Source organism: Muscardinus avellanarius (assembly GCF_963383645.1).
Source record: "Muscardinus avellanarius genome assembly, chromosome: 21".
NCBI lineage: Eukaryota > Metazoa > Chordata > Mammalia > Rodentia > Gliridae > Muscardinus > Muscardinus avellanarius.
Genome location: NC_137807.1, coordinates 11025629 through 11044486, shown reverse-complemented (window position 1 = coordinate 11044486; position 18858 = coordinate 11025629). Strand labels below are relative to the sequence as shown.

Genomic DNA, 18858 nt, shown 5'->3' with positions numbered 1-18858 from the left:
GAAAGGTCAGGTCTCACAGAAGCAGTCTTCTAAGACAACCCTAAAACCTACACTTGAGTCGCTCCTGCAGAGAGATATGAGATAAGTGAAAAGGAGGGGGAAGGACTATATTTTCCACTATGTGCATTTTTGTGACTTTTACTTTTTTTTTTTTTTTTGGTGGTACTGGGGTTCCTGGAAGCCCTTCTACCTCCAGGCTACACTCCCATACGAACCTGCGCGATCCTCCTGTCTCCGCCTCCCAAGCGCAGGGATTACAAGCATGCGCCACCATGCCAGGCCTTTACATTATTTTATCATGATAATTTGTTACTCAGAATAGATATCTATTTTTAAAATAAAAATAAAAGAAATCTGAAGTGATACAAAGTATTTACACGTGGGAAGTAGCAAGATGAATAAAGAGGTGCTTCAGAATCGGATGAGCCCGAGCTCAGCCCTGCTGGCCCGGCTCAGCTCAGAGGCTGTGTACCTGAGCACCAGCGCCGATGCCAGGACACAATGAGGCTCAGCAAGTGGCAGCTGCTGTTATCACTTTATTACTGGGAAGGAGATGGTGGCACCCATCCCATTAAAATCAACATTTATTAAGCAGCTGTACTTCAGAAACTGGGCAGATTATTTGCAAAATGATCACAACTTAATCAAAGGGCCAAGTCTACAGCTGAGGGACAAAAGTGGACATGTGTAAGAGGAGCTGTCCAGCGAGGGGAGCTACAGGGAGGGAAGGGCCCGGGCCCAGGCAAAGCCCTGGACAACACGGGCCTGAGCCCTAAACAAAAGGGCTTTTTTGAGGAAAAAGGTACTGAAAGAGAAGGAGAGAGAAGGAGAGAGCCTGAGGTGAAAACCTGTGTGCGCCTGGCACTTACTGCCTGTCCTGCAGCCACCTCCTCGCCTCTGGAGCTCCAGCCCCATGGATGCTCCAGCTGTAGACCCTGGACTGCTCTGCAGACACCAGCAGAGCACACACCAGGCCTTAACCAAGCCATTCTCAGGACAGCACTAAACTGCAAGCCTGGGCAGTTCATGCACTCACAGCCCTTCCCCTATCTGCAGGGACCTGAGAACTCCTGAGTCCCTTCTGAGGTTCCTCAGGCTTAAGAGATACCATGCCAAGTCACCTGTCCAGCCAATCTCGAAGTCAGCCACAAACAGGACAGACCCACAGAATCTGTGTGCAAAGCTTTACGAGCTCCGAGAGCCAGCCGTGCCTGAGAGGCGAGCTCCGTGGACCGCCACGGTCTTCCCTGCGCAGTCCTGGGGAGCATCCTCTCAGCCCACTCTAACTATGAGGAACAGTAGCATGCAGAGGTTAAGCAATTTGCTCTAATGTTCCCTCTGTGTGGGGGGAGTGGTACTAAGGATTGAATCCAAGGGCATTCTACCACTGAACCACACCTCCAGCCTCATTTTATTTTTTATTTTGAAACAGGGTCTCGTTAAGTTACTGAGGGCCTCACTAAGTTGCCGAAATCGGCCTTGAACCTGCAATCCCATCTCTGCCCTTCCAAGTACCGGTATTACCAGAGTGTACCACCACAGCTGAATACCTTTCATGTTTTGATGTGCAATTTTTTCATTCTTGAATTATAAAATGAATCCCATCATTATATTTAATGAAGGACTCATCACTTAAAATTTCACCCATGTACTAATGTTAACAGTGTTAGGAAACAGGCTGGAGACGCTCCAGTCTTCGTCTGGGGGCTCGCAGCTCTAACAAGCCCCCTCAGTGGACAACCTATTCATTGAGCACCTGTGGTTTTGTACGTTAGAAAACCAGCAGACATTCAGCGAACCTGTAAACTGTCTGCAGACGCCAAATGCTATGAGGTGGGTCTTCGAGACCTTCAGTCCTGCCACCTCCAGCCAAACTAGGCGGTGCCGTCTTCCTTCCTGGCTTGCTTTTCTACCGCAAAGAGGAAGCAAGGACCATGGCTGCCACTTTCTCTCCGAGTCTGACCTCCAAATTCAAGTCGGGGCACTGAGTGTCCCCAGCCCGCAAGCTCGTCGGTCTCAGAAGTACCCCTCCTCTCTAGACAGCAAGGCCCAGCAGACCCAGCTCTCAAGCTCTCCTTACGTAGCACCCTCCCCCAAGGCCGGCCCTCTCCCCTGGCCCCGTCTTTGCCAAGCCTGTTTGCCTTCTCTCACCCAAGTCCACCACGAGACCCAACCAGGCAAGAGAGCTAATGGATCCCTTGACAATGGGCCTATTTTCTGCTGCGGATGCAAACAAACATCAGAGCAGGGTGACTCTCTAAGGAAAAATGGCTATGCTGATTCTCCTTAGAATGGTGATTCTCGGCCAGGGGCTCTTTTGCCTTCCAGAGACTTCTGGCAATGTCTGGTAACATTCCAAGTCATCACAACTGAGGGAAGGAGGAGGATGCTGTGGGCACCGAGAGGGGAGAGGTCAGAGACGCTGCTCAGCATCCTGCAGTGCTCTGACAGCCCCCAACGAAGAGCAAGCTGGCCATCACCGGTGCCGGGACTGAAGGACCCTGAGCCGGGAGCGCCCATACCCGAGCTGCCGCGGCTGGTGAGGCTGCCCATCAAGCACACCAGAGGCAGGCGAGTTACGAGTGGCCAGGGACAGCGCGCCCGCGAGCAGCACGTCACCACCAGTGATGAGCAGAAGCGTGCTCATCTCAGCCTGCTGGGATCGACCGCTCCGGGCCAGGAGAGTTCTGATCTGCCCTCTACACCTGCACGTCCTGCTTCCCAGGCGGGAAAGAAGCGCCACGCATGCCCCACCTGGAGCGCCTCACACGCTCCGCTCCGCGTGACAGGCTTCCCAAGTGGGCTCCTGCAGAAACGCTGCTCTGTGCAAGTCCCTAGCTGAGACCCAGCATGTCTGTGGAGACCTCTAAGTGACAGGCAGCAGGCCCGTGGGTCGCATGAGGGAAGGAACGCGTGGTGGCCTCCCTCCCTCCCTCTTCCAGCTTCCCCGATGGCGCTGCTGCTCCCAGGGTGTGTGGGTGCTGCTTCTCCTGCGCCCTCCAGGGAAGGAGAGAAGGTGAAGGGGGGCTGCGCCGAGCAGGCCGCCAGCGGCCCTTACCACACAAGAGTGCCAGGCAGCCCAGTCCCAGCCTCCCTGTCCTGGACAGCAGGAGGATGCTCTCAGACTCTGTGGCTGAAAAAAGGGGCAGGTCTAGAGAACAAAGCGGGTGCCGGGTGGCCTGCCACCTCAGGCAGGGCTCCGCAGCACACCCCTCCCTTCGCTTCCGCCCATACCGCTGAGGGGGCTGGCGCGCGAGTCCTCACAGGTGACGCTAAGGCCACTGCCTACCTTCCAGTTGGTTCGTAACATGTGCTCCTTGGCTCGGCACTCTTGGAAGATGAGCTTCCAGCAAGAATAATCCGAGATGCTGCTCTCCGGAAGGTGCCCCTCCTGCTGGCACAGCCGGTACCACAGCACCTCGTCTTCTGCAATCACCTTCCACGTCTTGCTCACCTACAACGGCACAAGTGACAAATGTCAAACGCTGCAATTAGAGAGGCCCCTTGCCATCCAAAAATCAATCAACACCTATATTACTGCCCTGGGTTTATGGCAGTATAAATCGTCTCATTAACAAAACACTCCGAGGTGGAAAAAAATACACGCAAATGTTTCCAGTTTTATCTTTCAAGATTTCAAAACTGTTGTACCACCATGTAATATCACATTTAAGCCTGCTTGGTTAAATTGCTACCTAACAAATGAGAGAGAAAAACAGGCACAAATACATAAATGCAAAAAATATAAACTTTAACATGGCAGTTAGCTACTTAATCACACACAGCTCTTCAGAACAGAAGCTTTTTCTTAATCAACAACGCTTGTATTTCCATCTTATAGAATGTAAGACTGATCGCCTCTAAACTGAAAAAGTAAATACCTACAAGTAAAAATTTTGGTCATATAAAAGTTCAAGTTTATGTTACATGTGAGAAGTTAGATTTTTAAATATATGGACAGAAATCTCTGAGACTAAGTTCAAGCTGTTCACCGAGACTGTAGAGCTGGTAAAGGGAAATTAATGCTCTCTGGTCTGAAGCTCCAACTCCAACAGTACCCAAAGGAAATGGCTCTTTTAGCTATGTTTTGTTTTCCAACCTAATGGAGAGGAACAACTGATTTACTTTATCACAGGATAATGTACGAAGGTGGCAAGACTGCAAAAGATGCGCTCTGCTGCAAGATGAGAAGCTGCCAGAGTGTCTGGTGCTGGCGAAGCAGGACCGCGCTCCGTGCCCGCCGCCCACCCCAGCACCAAGACGCACGCCGACCAACCGGGAGCGGGGGCCAGTGTTCACAGGGGCTGCTCCGTGGCACTCTCCTGAGGCTGCCCTGAGACACCAGAGACAGGTAAGAGAGAACATGGGACAGAGCGAGCATGCGGAGCGCATGCGGAGCACATGCGCAGCCGTCCTCCCTGCTTGCGGGTGCTCCGCACAGGGAGACCGAAAGGGAGCTAACTTGCAGCATGGCAAAACCTCTGAAAATCTGCTCCTCCATAACAGCAACAAGAACACTGCCAAAACCACTCACAAGTGAGCGCCCAGGCTCCGGAAATTACCACAAGGCTGGAAACAGCCTGAGGGGCATGGATTCAAGAAACATGGCTAGATCTCAGTGAGAACTGTGATCTGCACGTCACTTGAGTTACACTTACCCCCTCTCCTCCTTCAGCTCCCTGGTAGCCTCGAAAACCAACAGCCTCACAACTGTAGAAGATGTAAAAGCCAGCAGCCGCCCAGCAGCCACTGGGGCAGCCAGACAGCTGCAGATCTTCCCCAAGTCCCAGGTGCTAACCTGTCTAACAGCTGGCTGGGAAGCACTATTCTCAAAGCTTGTACTTGATCTGGCCTAAGGCTCTCTCTGTCCCATCTCCAGGGCATTGCTGAAGATAATTAAGTGAGGCCAGGTGTGGTGGCACATACTTGTAATCCCCGTAACCGGGAGACTGAGACACGAGGATCACATGTTTGCAGCCAGCCTCGGCTACTTAGTGAGGCCCACCACAATTTAGTGAGACCCGGTTTCAAAATAAAAAATAAAAAATAGGGCTTAGGGTGTAGCTGAGGTAGAATGCCCCTGGGTTCCATCCCCAGTATTGTAAAAAATAAATAAATAAAAATGTTAAATCAATTTAACACTACAGCTACCTGAGGAGGCACTGCCAGTTGGGGCTAATGAGAAGCTGAACAAAAGGCTTAAATATAAAGCAAATTTGAAGATAGAAAAAAACTGAGGAATGAGATGCTCACAGGGTCTCTGAAAATTTCTGATCTATTTCTGGGAGATCAGAATGCCATCTGCATGTACCCAGAAAAAAAAATCCTGACAAGACTCTGATCTCAGTCCTAGCTAGCCTTGAAGTGCTGCCTAGGCAGGAAGCGAGGACTAAGGCAGAGCTGTAGACTGCGGGGATGGTGTAGGAGCACCCCAACATACAAGGAGCACCTCAGCAAGGCCGCGGCTCAGTGGATCAGTGGAGTGAGGAAGCCTCTGCCCAACCACTAGCCAGCCACGCCAACTTCACAAGCACTCATGATAAAGAAGACAGGCCAGGGTCAGTCAAGGGAAGTCAACAGCTAGTAGCAACCCAAAGCAACAATTCTTCAGAGGTAAGAGAATCTGATTTCCAAAGTTGCCACATTATTTATTCTTGAAATGTCCCTTTTTTTTTTTTTATGGTACTTGGGTTCCTGGAAGCCCTTCTACCTCCGGGCTACACTCCCAGACCTATTTTTACATTTTTATTTGGAGACAGGGTCTCCTAAGCCAGCGCGCACGGCTGGCTTCGAACCTGCGCGATCCTCCTGTCTCCGCCTCCCAAGCGCGGGAATCACAAGCGTGCGCCACCACGCCTGGCTGAAATGTCCCATTTTTGACAAAGTGTGAGACATACAAAGAAACAGAAAAGTAGTACCTGTACATGTGTGCGCACGCGTGTGCACACACACACAGCATTCAAACAGCCCAGATGAAGTGGTACATGCACATAATCTCAGTATTTGGAAGGCTGAGACAGGAGGATCACAGGTCACAGCCAGGCTCAGCCATCTTGTAAGGCCCTCCACAACAGAGTGAGACCCTCTTTAAAAATAAAAATAGCCGGGCGTGGTGGCGCACGCTTGTAATCCCAGTGCTTGGGAAGCTTAGACAGGAGGATTCGCACAGGTTTGAAGCAGCCTCAGCTACTAAGTAAGGCTCTCAGCAACTTAGCGAGACCCTGTTTCCAAATAAAATATAAAATAGGTCCGGGAGTATAACCCAGAGATAGAAAGCCTCTGGGTTCCACCCCCAGTACCACCAAAAAAAAAAAAAAAAAAAAAAAAAAAAAAAAAAAATTAAGTGTGTATTAATCCAAACTAGATTGTTTTAAATTGAGATAATCACTGTAATCCCCAGACAATCCTTAAGAAAACAATTTTTAAAAATTCAGTGAGAGACAAGTATGGTGGCACACGTTTGTAATCCTGCCATTAAGGAGGCTGAGACAGGAGGATTGCAGTTCACAGCCAGCCTCAGCTGGGGATGTAGCTTGGAGGTAGAATGCTCCTGGGTTCCATCCCCAGTACCACAAAAAAAAAAAAAAAAAAAAAAAAAAAGAAAGAAAAGAAAAGAAAAAGAAAAAGAAAAAGAAAAGAAGAAAAAGGAAAAAAGAAAAAAAATCAGTGAAAAAACAAAGAGGATAAAATGGCATGTTAGAAAATACCTATTTAACATGAGAAGGTAACAGCAAAAGAGAGGAACAAAAATGGCTTACGACACCCAGAAAGAGGCTAAAACTTAGAAGGTAAAAGTTTGTCAGAAACTAAGCACTCAGCCTGTCTCAGTCTCAGAATTTCTAACTTTCATCTCAAGCAAGCTATATCAGAAATAACCAGCTAGGCGTGGTGGTGCACGCTTGTAATCCCAGCATTCGGGAGGCTGAGACAGGAGGATCGCGGTTCGCGCACAGCCTCAGCTACTGAGTGAGGCCCTCCACAACTCAGTGAGACCCTGCTTCAAAACATAAAGAATAAAAGACAGGGCTGAGGATGTAGCTCGAAAGTAGAATGCCCCTGGGCTCCATCCCCAGTAAAGCCCAATAAATAAATAAATAACCATTATTACAATAGCTTCCTCCACCAAAAGCACCTCAAAGTGATACTGGCCAATGTAACACTCAGATGTACCTCAAGTCCCGCCTGTGACAAGGCGCGCATCGCCCAGTCGCTTTCCTGTGGGCACAGGCACGTTACGTACAAAGTGGTAAACGTGAGTTCGGTCATTCTCCTAAACATTAGTGCCACACTGACGCTGAGGGGTAACCAAGAGGGGCTCTGGCAACTGACCGGGCACCTCCTCACTGCAAGAGGCTCCTCACAGCGGCCCTGGTGGCTGGAGGCCAGGCAGCCTGACCCCCCAGACCAGTCTGACCTAACTACTAGGACGCGCTTCCTTCCGCTATACTGAAACCATGTCCACCAACGGCCCTGGCTTCCACCTTCCACATCACGGCCCCTCAAGGAGCTGAGGGCGGCCAGCACATTCCCCCAGCCGTGTCTCCACTGGTCTAAAGTGCCCATTTCTTTCCACCATCAGTCATGACTAGTTTGCACACTTACACCCTCTGAAGGCACCCTAACATGTGTGCCTCTACGGTGTCCTCCCCTCAATGCGGGACTCAGAACTCCACACCCACCATACCCAGGCTGTCAAGTGCAGGAACAGAACGACCCCAGCAGACACCGAGGCTTCTGTTTGCTTTTCCGCGGTGCCGGGGATCTGGCGCGGCCTGCCCTGTGCCGCGCAGGTGTTCTACCACTAGACACGGCCACGGCCCTGACACCAATCAGTCTGCAGCTTCACTTGTAGATTGGCATCATGGCTACTCAACTACTAGTCTGCCAACGCTCCGGGGTCTATTTATTACATACTTAAGGCAGACAAGGTATAAAGATTTCAGATGGCCAGGGAAATAGAACACTGCTAATGAGCTTAGAGCTCGTGGGTGTCTCTCCCTGTCCGCGCCCACCCTCCAACAGCACCTCAAACGTGTTCACCATTCTTCAGGACTTCTTAAAATTCAATTACAGTTTGTATTTTAAATGTCCCAGCTTTCTACTTATGTAGTATTAGTTTCATAGCTAAATTCTTCTTTCCAGCCTCCATCCACGTTAAACGCCGCCCACTGCCGGCCTAGCCTCCCAGAACGTTTTCCAGCCCTCGGATAATCCGAGTCCCGAGCTACCATCTACTAATCAGCTGCTTCTCCGATCCATAAGTCATCTGCAACACATGATCTGTGAGCATTAACGTCTTAATTATTTAAAAAAAAAAGAAAGCTAACCAAGATGGGACCGAGGCTGAGGACAGAGCACTGTGGCGAGCCACTGGAGCCCACCCCACACTGACATGGATCCATTAAGCAGCCCAACCTGGGCACAGCCACACATCAGTTAGGCATCCACACAACCACATTCTCACCCCACGCTCCTCCATCTTAGCCACAGGGCCCAGGAAGCAAAGCCACATCGGATCACAAATGGTCAGGCCATAAAGAATGAGCTAATGATCCAGTAACACTGGAGCCCCGGTTTCGACTAGACAGAACACCGTGGTTTTATTTCTGGCAGGCATGATCCACAGCTGAGCCTACCCATGACACCCGGGCGCTGTCTGTCCATCTGTCGGTGCCAGAGTGAGCTGAGCACTAGGCAATCAAGGAGCACAGAGAGGGATGGCCCGGCGTCAGCTGTGATGGAGCCACAACTCACAGCATTCCAGAGCAGATCCCTGGGGCTCGGGACTGGACAAGGCATCAGAGAAGGCGTAACAGAGAAAGCCCACAGGCTCTCCAAGACGGCAGTGCCATGGAGCGCCAGGGAGCTCCCTGGGACCCTGAGAATATCTGAGCCTCTCCTGTTAAAAATTCCAAGACAAAGTTTTACAAAAATCCCAGAATGTCTACATTCTTGGATTCTACAAGTAAGACTCAGAATAAAGATCATATAAATGTAGTTATTATTACAAAGACCGCACTACTCAAATTGTGTTCCTGAGAATAACGGCTGTGTTCATAAGTTTCTTAAAAACAGGACTCCATAGCTGGATGTGGTGGCTCACGCCTGTAATCCCAGTACTTAGGAAGCTGAGATAAGAGGATCACAGGTAGGAGGCCAGCCTCGGCAACTTAGAAAGATGCTGTTTCAAAATTAAAAGTAAAGCCGGGCATGGTGGCGCACGCTTGTAATCCCCGCACTTGGGAGGCAGAGACAGGAGGATCGCGCAGGTTCGAAGCCAGCTGCGCACGCTGGCTTAGGAGACCCTGTTTCCAAATAAAAATGTAAAAATAGGTCTGGGAGTGTAGCCTGGAGGTAGAAGGGCTTCCAGGAACCCCAGGACCATAAAAAAAAAAAAAAAAAAAATAGGTCTGGGAGTGTAACCCGGAGGTAGAAGGGTTTCCAGGAATCCCAGTACCACCACAAAAAAAAAAAAAAAAAAATTAAAAGCAAAATAGGGCTGAGATGTAGCTCAGAAGCAGAACACCCCTGGGCTCAAGCCCCAGTACCACACACAACGAAAATGGATTCCATGATCAAATGAACTGAGGGAACACAGTTTAAACAAAACTAAGCAGAATTCTTTGCTGCAGAAGTCTCAGAGCTTTTAAAAGATGGACAAGTATTGCTTCTCTGTAAGATGGGGTTATAAGAAGTTGTATTTCCCAGACCTTTTCTGGTTCCTGACCTCTTCCTGCAAGGAGGATCTCAAAGCCCAGTTCTCTGTAGGCCCCAGGTAAGGTCTGAATTGGGCGCTCACCTCGCAGGCACGAGGGCAGCAGTTCTCAGCCGCGGCCACCTCAGCCTGCCAAGCCGCCATCTCGGCGTGAGAGCAGTACCTGGAGGCTCCGACTGGGCGCTACCTCCCGGTGGACAGGGAAGCTAGGGGGAGTGTGGCTCCTGACGCTACCATCAGGTCAGATGGCAAGACTGGCCCCAGAAAGAGACCTTCTAACGTCTACAGTGCAAAAGTAGCTACCGGGGTCCCCTCTCCCATGGGATGCAGCCTCTGCCTCACCGACATTTTAGGAGCAGCCAAACCTCGTGCTCAGTGATGGCAAACTGGCACATGTCATCACAGTACGCAGAAAGAAGCCATACAGGTTCTGGCCACTTTAAAATGGAGGAATTCTTCAGTGAGACTTTGAGGAAGTCTCCGTCTCTACACAAGGGACGTGCACGTTGTTTTAGATAACACAGCCTGAGCTTTGCACGCGGGTTAGACTAGGAACGCTGGTGCTTTGGTGCATTCTCCACGTCGCCAACCCCAGGTCTCAGTTTGTTCTGCAGAAAAAATTATTCCAGATCAAGTTTAATCTTAGATAATACACAAACCATCTCTCTGAGGGACTTATAAAAGGGAGAAGTGAGAATTACTTCCAAAAAGGAATCAGAATTGTACCTCCAATTAAATAGGTGTTAAGAACAGAAAAGCACCAATAATTTCTTTAGCAAACTATACAGGGATGGTGTTTTTCTTCTTTTAAAAGAAAATAACAACCTTTAAGAATTTCTTTTAATTGTGAAACAAAAAATCAAAAAGAACCTAGTAAAACTTTCACAAGCAAATTTTAAAAGACCCAAACAGAAGAAAGTCTTCCTAATTGTTTTGCCTTCTTGACTTATATTAAATCCAGCAAGTTTACAAGCCTGAACTTTCCAAATGTCTGATGGTTTAATACATGCATTTGGAAGGGCCCTGCTCAGTGAAAGCCCCACTGAGTGAGCCTCAGCTGCAAGAATTTGCTAATAACAGTGTCTCCAGTATGTTGCTTTATAGCACCACTGTGAATTGCCACATTAAAAAAAAAAAAAAAAAAAAAGGGAGAAAAAGCTCTTGGCTCAAAAACCAGCTTCAGAGCTCTGCCTGGATTAGGGGACCGGTGGGGACAACAGGGAGGCGGCACTGTCTGGGTCACGCGTCCACACAAGTCCACTTGGGGACATGCCGTACACGCAGGCGTAGGCAGCCTGATACTCTGCCTCTCAGCTTCCCTCTTCCCATCTGAGATCTAGAGCCCAGGAGCCTCTGCCCCACCAGGCGGAGACAGCCAAGTGATGTTACCATAAGGCCAGACCACACGGGCTTGAACCCAGGGGCATTCTACCTCCATGACACACCCCAGTGCTCCCTACACCTTTTAAATTTCTGTGTTGAGACAGGGTCTTGCTAGGTTGCTGTGAGTCTCACTAAGTTGTGGAGGCTGGTCTCAAACTCGCAATATTTTGTCTCAGGCTCTGTCCTGGGATCAAAGGTGTGCCCCACCATGCCTGGCTTGATGTTAAGCTTTTAAAACGCCAGTGGAAACTTCACGGTGATCTTTGTGAAGAGGCCAGATAGAAAGGGTGGAGGACCAGGCAAATGACCTCCCAGCTGTCCAATCCAAAGGCCACTCTTTAGCCCTCCTCCAACGTGACAAACAGCAGCGCTTAGCAGCACCTATCACTTTCTCCTGTTTGAAAACGTTTCTCCTGGGGCTCCAGGCGCTGCGCCGTCGGGGGTCTTCTTCCTGCCCCTCAGGCGGCCTGCTGGCCTCTCACCTCCTCAGCCTCCGGTCACTGCCACGGGCCAGGGGTCCTCCCTGAACACCACACCACATCCGTCTGTCCACACCATTCCTTCAAGTGCTCCTGGCTTCAGTACTGCTGATGTGACGAAGGCCCCAAATTAATAGCTCCAACCCAAAGCTTACTCAATAGCTCGTCTCCAGCCTCAGCCCTGCTTCTCACACAGCTCCATCCCGGTCAGTCAGTGGCTGCCTCGCCTCCCAGCTGCTGAGGCACAGAACAGCCCGGCTGGCTCTCGTCTCTCTCCCACGCCCACCCATCAGCAACCCTCCTGGCAGCGTCCTGATCCGCCTTTACGCTCTCAGCGGCCTTCCAACTGACCTCCCTGCTGCGGTCCTCGTCCCAGATAACCAACTCTCCAGTGAGCCCTCCTTGGAGGCGTCAGAGGCTGAGCATGCGCTCAGTGTAGAGCCCTGGCCCTCCCTGTGCAAGGCCCCGAGTTCAATCCCCAGCACCCAGAAGTAAGTGCATAAATGAGAGGAAGGGCAGCCCTTGACAGTCCTTGGCCCAGGACGCCAGAGCCTCCGCTCGGCTAGCACCACCTCTGCCGTCTAGCTGTCTCCAACGCCCTCTGTTCACTGAGGTACTTAGTGCACAGGACGTGAGCCCAGAAAGCAGGATGTGGAGTTACTTCACTGCTGCGCCTGCTGGCTGGAGCGGCACTTGGCACACGGTAGGCCCTCCGTAAATGAGAAGAGTAAGTCCAACTTTTTAAAAACTCAACTTTAAAGAAATGGGTTGTGAGCTAGGTATGGTGACTCTCTCCTGTAATCCGAGTATTTGGGAGGTTGAGACAGAAGGACCGAAGGTTTGAGGCCAGTCTCACCAACACAGACAGACCCTCAGCAACTTAGACTCTTTTCCAAAGTAAAAATAAAATGTGTACTTGGGAGGCTGAGACGGGAGGATCACAGTTTCATTGCCAGCCTCAGCAACTTAGTGAGGCCCAGTGATCCTCGGGAGAGTCTTACATTCTTATTCAAAACATTCTCCTTTTTGCTGCTTTTCTTTCTAGCTTTTTAATTATGGAAAAATTCCAGACACACCAGGTCAAGTAAACAGGACAGAGAAGCCACAGCGCCTCCTCCTCAGTGCAGCGCCGCCTTTGCCATCCATGTCCATCTAGCTCCAGGTCTGTCTATGGAGCTTTCTGCCTTTCCCTAAACCCCTGCTTAGAAGGTAGCACTGCAGCCAAGTAATTAAAGAAACTCCTAAGGCACCTGGACGTACGTGGACCCTCCCACGTACGACCCTGAAAGACAAGTCTGGCGGCAAACACTGAAATCAGGAACTGAGGGAACCCTGCAGCAGCCTGGGTCTGCAGAATCATCCTCTGAATCCACTCAGCCTCACTCGGCTAGGGCATCCTGGCTGTCAAAAACGCCATCAGGACACAGAGCGTGAGCTACAGTTACCGACGCTCAGGTCTGAGTGTCTCCTAGGTGGGCATCTGGTGAGATCCTGAGACCACACTTTCCTTGACATCTGAGTGACCATCACCTAGTGCAGGGCCTTTAGTTCTACTCTATTTGGTATCGACTACTTCTCGCTCACCAACTTTATCATCATTAGGTTTTCCCCTCTGCAGCTTCCTTCTTTTCCTCTATTGCTTTCGCTATGCCCATTTTCCTGCCCTTTACTTGAAAAAAGTAGAGACTGTTGTCCATGTAACTAAATTTATAAAATGAGCCGGGCGTGGTGGCGCACACTTGTAATCCCAGCACTTGGGAGGCTGAGACAGGAGGATCGCACAGGTTCGAAGCCAGCCTCAGCTACTTAGTGAGGTTCTCAGCAACTCAGTGAGACCCTGTTTCGAAATAAAGCATAAAAAGACGGCCAGGCGTGGTGGCGCACGCTTGTAATCCCCGCGCTTGGGAGGCGGAGACAGGAGGATCGCGCTGGTTTGGAGCCAGCCTTGCTGGCTTAAGAGACTCTGTTTCCACATAAAAATGTTAAAAAATAGGTCTGGGAGTGTAGCCCGTGGGAGTGTATACCGGAGTAGAAGGGCTTCCAGGAACCCCAGTACCACCAAAAAAAAAAAAAAAAAAAAAAGCATAAAAAGTATAGCCTGGAGGTAGAAAAGCCCCTGGGCTCCACCCTCAGTAACACACACACACACACACACACACACACACACACACACACACAGCCACATGTGGTGGCACATGCCTTTAATCCCAGGATTTGAGAGACTGAGACAGGTGGATCACAGGTTTAAGGCCAGCCCCAGCAACTTAGCAAGACCCTGTTTCAAAATAAAATAAAAAAGAAGCCGGGCGTGGTGGCACGCTCTTGTAATCCCAGAGCGTGGGAGGCTGAGACAGGTCAACTTAATAAGACTGTTTCAAAAATAAAAATAAAGAAAGAGTTTGGGATGTAGTTCAGTGGTAGAGCAATTGCCTAGCATGTGGAAAGCCCTGAGTTCAGTATCACGCAAAAAAGAAAAAGAAAAAGAAAAGAATTATTCATGTTTTAACAACACACTTACTTTTCATGTAAAAAACAAACAATTTTGCATTTCTGAAATCGACAATTCTGTCATTGGTAACCATTTTAAAATATTATCCTGTAAAGTGCCAGAAGCCCTGTGTGCATGAGAAAAGATGAACATTGTAGGACCAAAGCGGGGCCGTGACAGGCTTCATCCATACAGCAAACACGCTAGGCCTAAGCTTCAGTTTCCCAGGAATACAACTAACAGTTCAGTGCCAGTTGTGGTACCTGGGTCAGGATGAAAAACTCCCAACTAACCCCAGGAGGCACGAACCAAAGGGGAGGCACCAAGAATCCTGTCCTTTGCTTGTGATAACAGCAGCAAAGATTCCTTTTGGTCTAAAGATAACTCCTTTGTAAATCACAGCCCGAGTGACTGAAATGTATAAAACTGCCTTGGAACAAAGACTCGGGTCCTTGTCAAGACTCCACTGCGTTGGAGGGACTTGGACCCCAGCTCAAGCTAGTTCCCTAGTAACCCCTTCCTGCCTTTGCATTATTGTGTCTGGTGGTGGTCTCTGTCACCCTGGGGTCCCAGACTTTGAGTATAACAGCATAAAATTATAAAGCTGTTCAATGAACAATTTAATGAATAACTTAGCTTACTAAAAGCCTCGGTGTGAGACATTTCAGGATGAAACACTGCCATGCTATGTCCCTGGAGGATCGCTAATGACAACAAGGATCTAGAGGGATCCACATCAGAAGTACACAAGGATCACCAAGTAATGTCGTAGGACTTTAATTCTGAAAACACAAAGCCTCACAAAGCAGAAAAAAGGAGAGGATGTGGAAAGGAGGCAAAGTCAAAGCAAAATCAGTTCTCCAGCCGTGTTCGTGGCATAATTAAATCTCAAAGGCCTCCCAGAAAGGGCTTCTCACTGGTAGTCAGTTACCAATTTGGCATAAAGATCTAAGCAAACAGGTTTTCTCCAAGGGCAGACATGTGGTCCGTGGTGCCAATTCCACATAACTGGCCCAATTGCATTAAAATCCCAAGAGGCCTGGATTAAAAGAGAGAGAGATGGAGGGAGTCAGAGTAAACCCCCCTCTAAAATAAAATAAGGCAGCAGGATGTTCCATATGACAGAACAACTTTTTCCCTGCTTCAAAAATAAAAACACCACAAGAAACAAACGAAAATGTCACTTATATTTATTACTTTGAGGTTTATTTTAACAACTGAAGAAACAAAGCCAATTCTACAAACTACTGGCCCTCCACTGTTATCTTCATGTAAAAGCTCTATAAAAATCCTGGCTCTACAGAGCAGAGCTAACGTGGTAACTGTACATGGATGGGGCTCTGCTTAAGAACACTTTCTATTCTTACACATGCGCTCTAAAAACTAGCTTAACGACAACAAAACAAATGGGCTGGCCAAAGGGAAGAAGTCTGGGGACAACTGGACGACTGTGTTGCAAATTCAACTGCTCACACCTGCAGAATAATGGCACCAGCATAGCCACTCTACCCTGGAATGCAGCCCTACTGTACCAAAAGGGGATCTCTTCTTCCACTAGATCCTATCTTTTACTGATAAGCTCTTTGGATGAGAAAACCAACAGCAGATGTGAAGGCCACATGGCTCTGTACAAAGCAGGAGAGCAAAAAGCAATGTTAAAAGAAATGATTCCTTCAACAGCAGCTCACTATCGAGAATGAAGATTTTATCATCGAATGCTGACTTTGTGTAAAGCAGCTAGCTATTAGACCCTGTTCCAAAACTACAGCTAACAGCATCAGGCTCAAATCCAGGACTTGGACTCATTTAGCTACACTCTTATTTTCAACTCTCGGGAGCAGAGCCAATGTGTAAAGTTAGTATAACAAATCAAATTTCCAAGGGGAAAGAAGACAATATAGGTACTCTTACTTAATGCAATTGATAGGCTCTGGGCAAACTTTACCCTTCAGCACACTATTTAAAGTGAGTTTTGGCTTTTAAATAATTTCTATTATTCTCTAAAGACACAGAGCACATCACAAAATATTTGCCAACATGTTCACTAAAGAAATACTGTGGCAATCACAAATAAGAAAATCCTTTCAAGTTCATATTTAAGTATAAAAATTACTGATTAAGCAAAATGATTGGCAAATACAGTATAATGCCAGAAACTCTCCAAAATTGTCCTGTACCCGTGACCTCACTGAACCTCCGAGACAGCAAGTTCCCCAGTCTGCATCCGGCTTCAGTATTCATCAGTCAGTTCTCGGGCACTTTGGATTGGGTGTGTAGTTTCTTACTACTCAAGTATACTGAGCCTTTCCTCTTGAAAATGTAGACACCTGTATAAAACACGTTATAAAATCCAGGGATGGAAATAAAACCACTAAAGAAACAAACTTTTTGGCAGCTACGGAGAATGGATACTCTGGGATCCTCTAGGGAAGAGGGTTGTCCATCAAAAGGCAATGATCAGCAATCATACGTGCTCATGCAAAAAGTAATGGAAAGCTATAAATCTGACACAAATTAACAAAATGAAGAACAAAACTCATATGATCACTTCAATTAATACAGAAAAGCATTTGACAAAATTAAGCATCCTTTTCTGATTAAAAAAAGCTCTTGATTGGGCATAGAAGGAATGTACCTCAGCAAAGGAGGGGCCACACTGAGCACCCACAGCTAGCGTCACTCAGTGGTAAAACCCTGAGGGCTCTCCTCTAAGATCAGGAGCAAAACAAGAATGTCCACACCCCACACATACGTTCAACATAATACTGACAGTCCTGGCCAGAGTAACTAGGCAAGAGAAAGAAAGAAAAGACATCCAGAATGGAAGGAAGAAGTTACATTGTCCCTGTATGCAGACAATATGGTTTTATATCTAGAAAACCCTGAAGACTCCAAACACACACACAAAAACTGTTAGAATAAATAAATTCAGTAAAGCTGCAGGATACAAAATCAACATACAAAAATCAGTAGCTTTTGTACATGTTAACAATGAACTATTCAAAAAAGAAATCAAGAAAACAATCTCATTCACAATAGCTACAAAAAAAAAAAAAAAGCAAAATGCTTAGGAATAAATTCAACCAAGAAGGTGAAAGACCAGTAGACTGAAATCTATAAACACTGATGCAAGAAACCGAAAAGGACATAAACAATGGAAAGATAATATCCTGGTTCCTGGGATTAAAAGAATTAATGTTATTACAAAGTCTACACCACCCAAAGTGCTCTACAGATTCAAAATTCCAGAGGCATTTTTCACAGAAAGGGAAAAAAACAATAATAAAATATGTATGGAACCACAAAGACTGCGTAGACAAAGCAATCTTGAGCCAGTGCTGGAGGCAGCGCACTACCTGGCTTCAAAATAAACTACAAAGCAGCAGTCATCAAAAGAGCATGGCATTGGCAGTAAAAACAGATACACAGGCCAATCAAACAGCCCAGAAATAAACACATGCATTTACACTCGGCCGATTTTCAACAAAGGTCCCAAGAACACAAAAGAGAAGAGACAGTCTTTTTAATGAGTCATGTTGGAAAAACTGGGTATCTAACATGCAGAAGAATGAAAACAGCCACACAGCCCCTCATCTCATACCCGCATAAAAAATCAACTCAAGCTTAAGACCTGAAAGGATAAAACTACTATAAGAAAATGGAAGAAAACTTCCATGACACTGGTTGGGTAATACTTTTTTGGGATATGACTCCCAAAGAACAGCCAGCAGAAGCAAAAATAGATGAAAAGGTTTAGTTTCGATGGAACTAAAAGCTTCTGCGCAGCAAAGGAAACAACCAGCGGAATGAATAGACAACTATGCCACAGGAAAAACACCTGTAGACCATACACCTGATGAGGAATTAATATCAGTCTATACACGGAACTCAACAGCAAGAGAGCTAATAGCCTGGTTAAGAAGTAAAGAAGCTGGGTGTGTTAGCACCTGCCTGTAATCCTAGCACTCGGGAGGCTGAGACAGGAGGACTGCAGGTTCACGGCCACCCTCAATAACTAAGCAAGGGCCCCCAGCAACTTAGTAAGACTCTGTTTTAAAATAAAAAAAATAGCCGAGCATGGTGGTGCACGCCTGTAATCCCCGCACTTGGGAGGCAGAGACAGGAGGATCGCGCAGGTTCGAAGCCAGCCGCGCTGGCTTAAGAGACCCTGTTTCCAAACAAAAAAAGTATAAAAAATAGGTCTGGGAGTGTAACCCGAAGGTAGAAGGGTTTCCAGGAACCCCAGTACCACCAAAAATAAATTAAATAAATAAATAAATAAATAAATAAAATATAAAAAAGCCTGACCTCTGAGCTCTGATGTAGCTCAGAGGTAAAGTGCTCCTGGTTCAAACCCCAGTACTCCCCAAAACAAGCAAAAGACCTGAATAGACAGTTCTTAAAAAAAAAAAAAAAAGACAAAAGTGGCTGACAGGTATACGGAAAAAGTGTTCAACATCACTAATGAGAGAAATGCAAATTAAAACCACAACACCTGTTAGAATGGCTCTTTTCAAGAGGACTTGGAGAAGAGAGAACCCTCGAACACAGCTGGTGGGATGGAAATCAGTACAGCCTTGCAGAAACCAGAACAGACATTCCTCCAAATACTAAAGATGCAGCTGCAGCCGGGCGTGGTGGCGCGCGCTTGTCATCCCCGCGCTTGGGAGGCGGAGACAGGAGGATTGCGCAGGTTCCAAGCCAGCCTCAGCTACTAAGTGAGGCTCTCAGCGGCTGAGTGAGACCCTGTTTCCAAATAAAACATAAATAGGTCTGGAAGTGTAACCTGGAGG

The 18858-nt window shown here is 47.8% G+C and overlaps 1 protein-coding gene across 2 annotated transcripts in view; it reads right to left on the bottom strand.

The window, feature by feature from the left end:
* The window catches only part of FBXW8 (F-box and WD repeat domain containing 8), a gene marked incomplete at both ends in the record, with an annotated part of 109240 nt that overhangs the window by 73400 nt on the left and 16982 nt on the right, over positions 1-18858 (bottom strand). For both annotated transcript variants that reach the window (XM_080717439.1, XM_080717440.1), the window contains one exon: positions 3290-3454. In XM_080717439.1, the coding sequence (XP_080573565.1) occupies positions 3290-3454 (165 nt within the window). The remainder of the gene's footprint in view (positions 1-3289; positions 3455-18858) is intronic.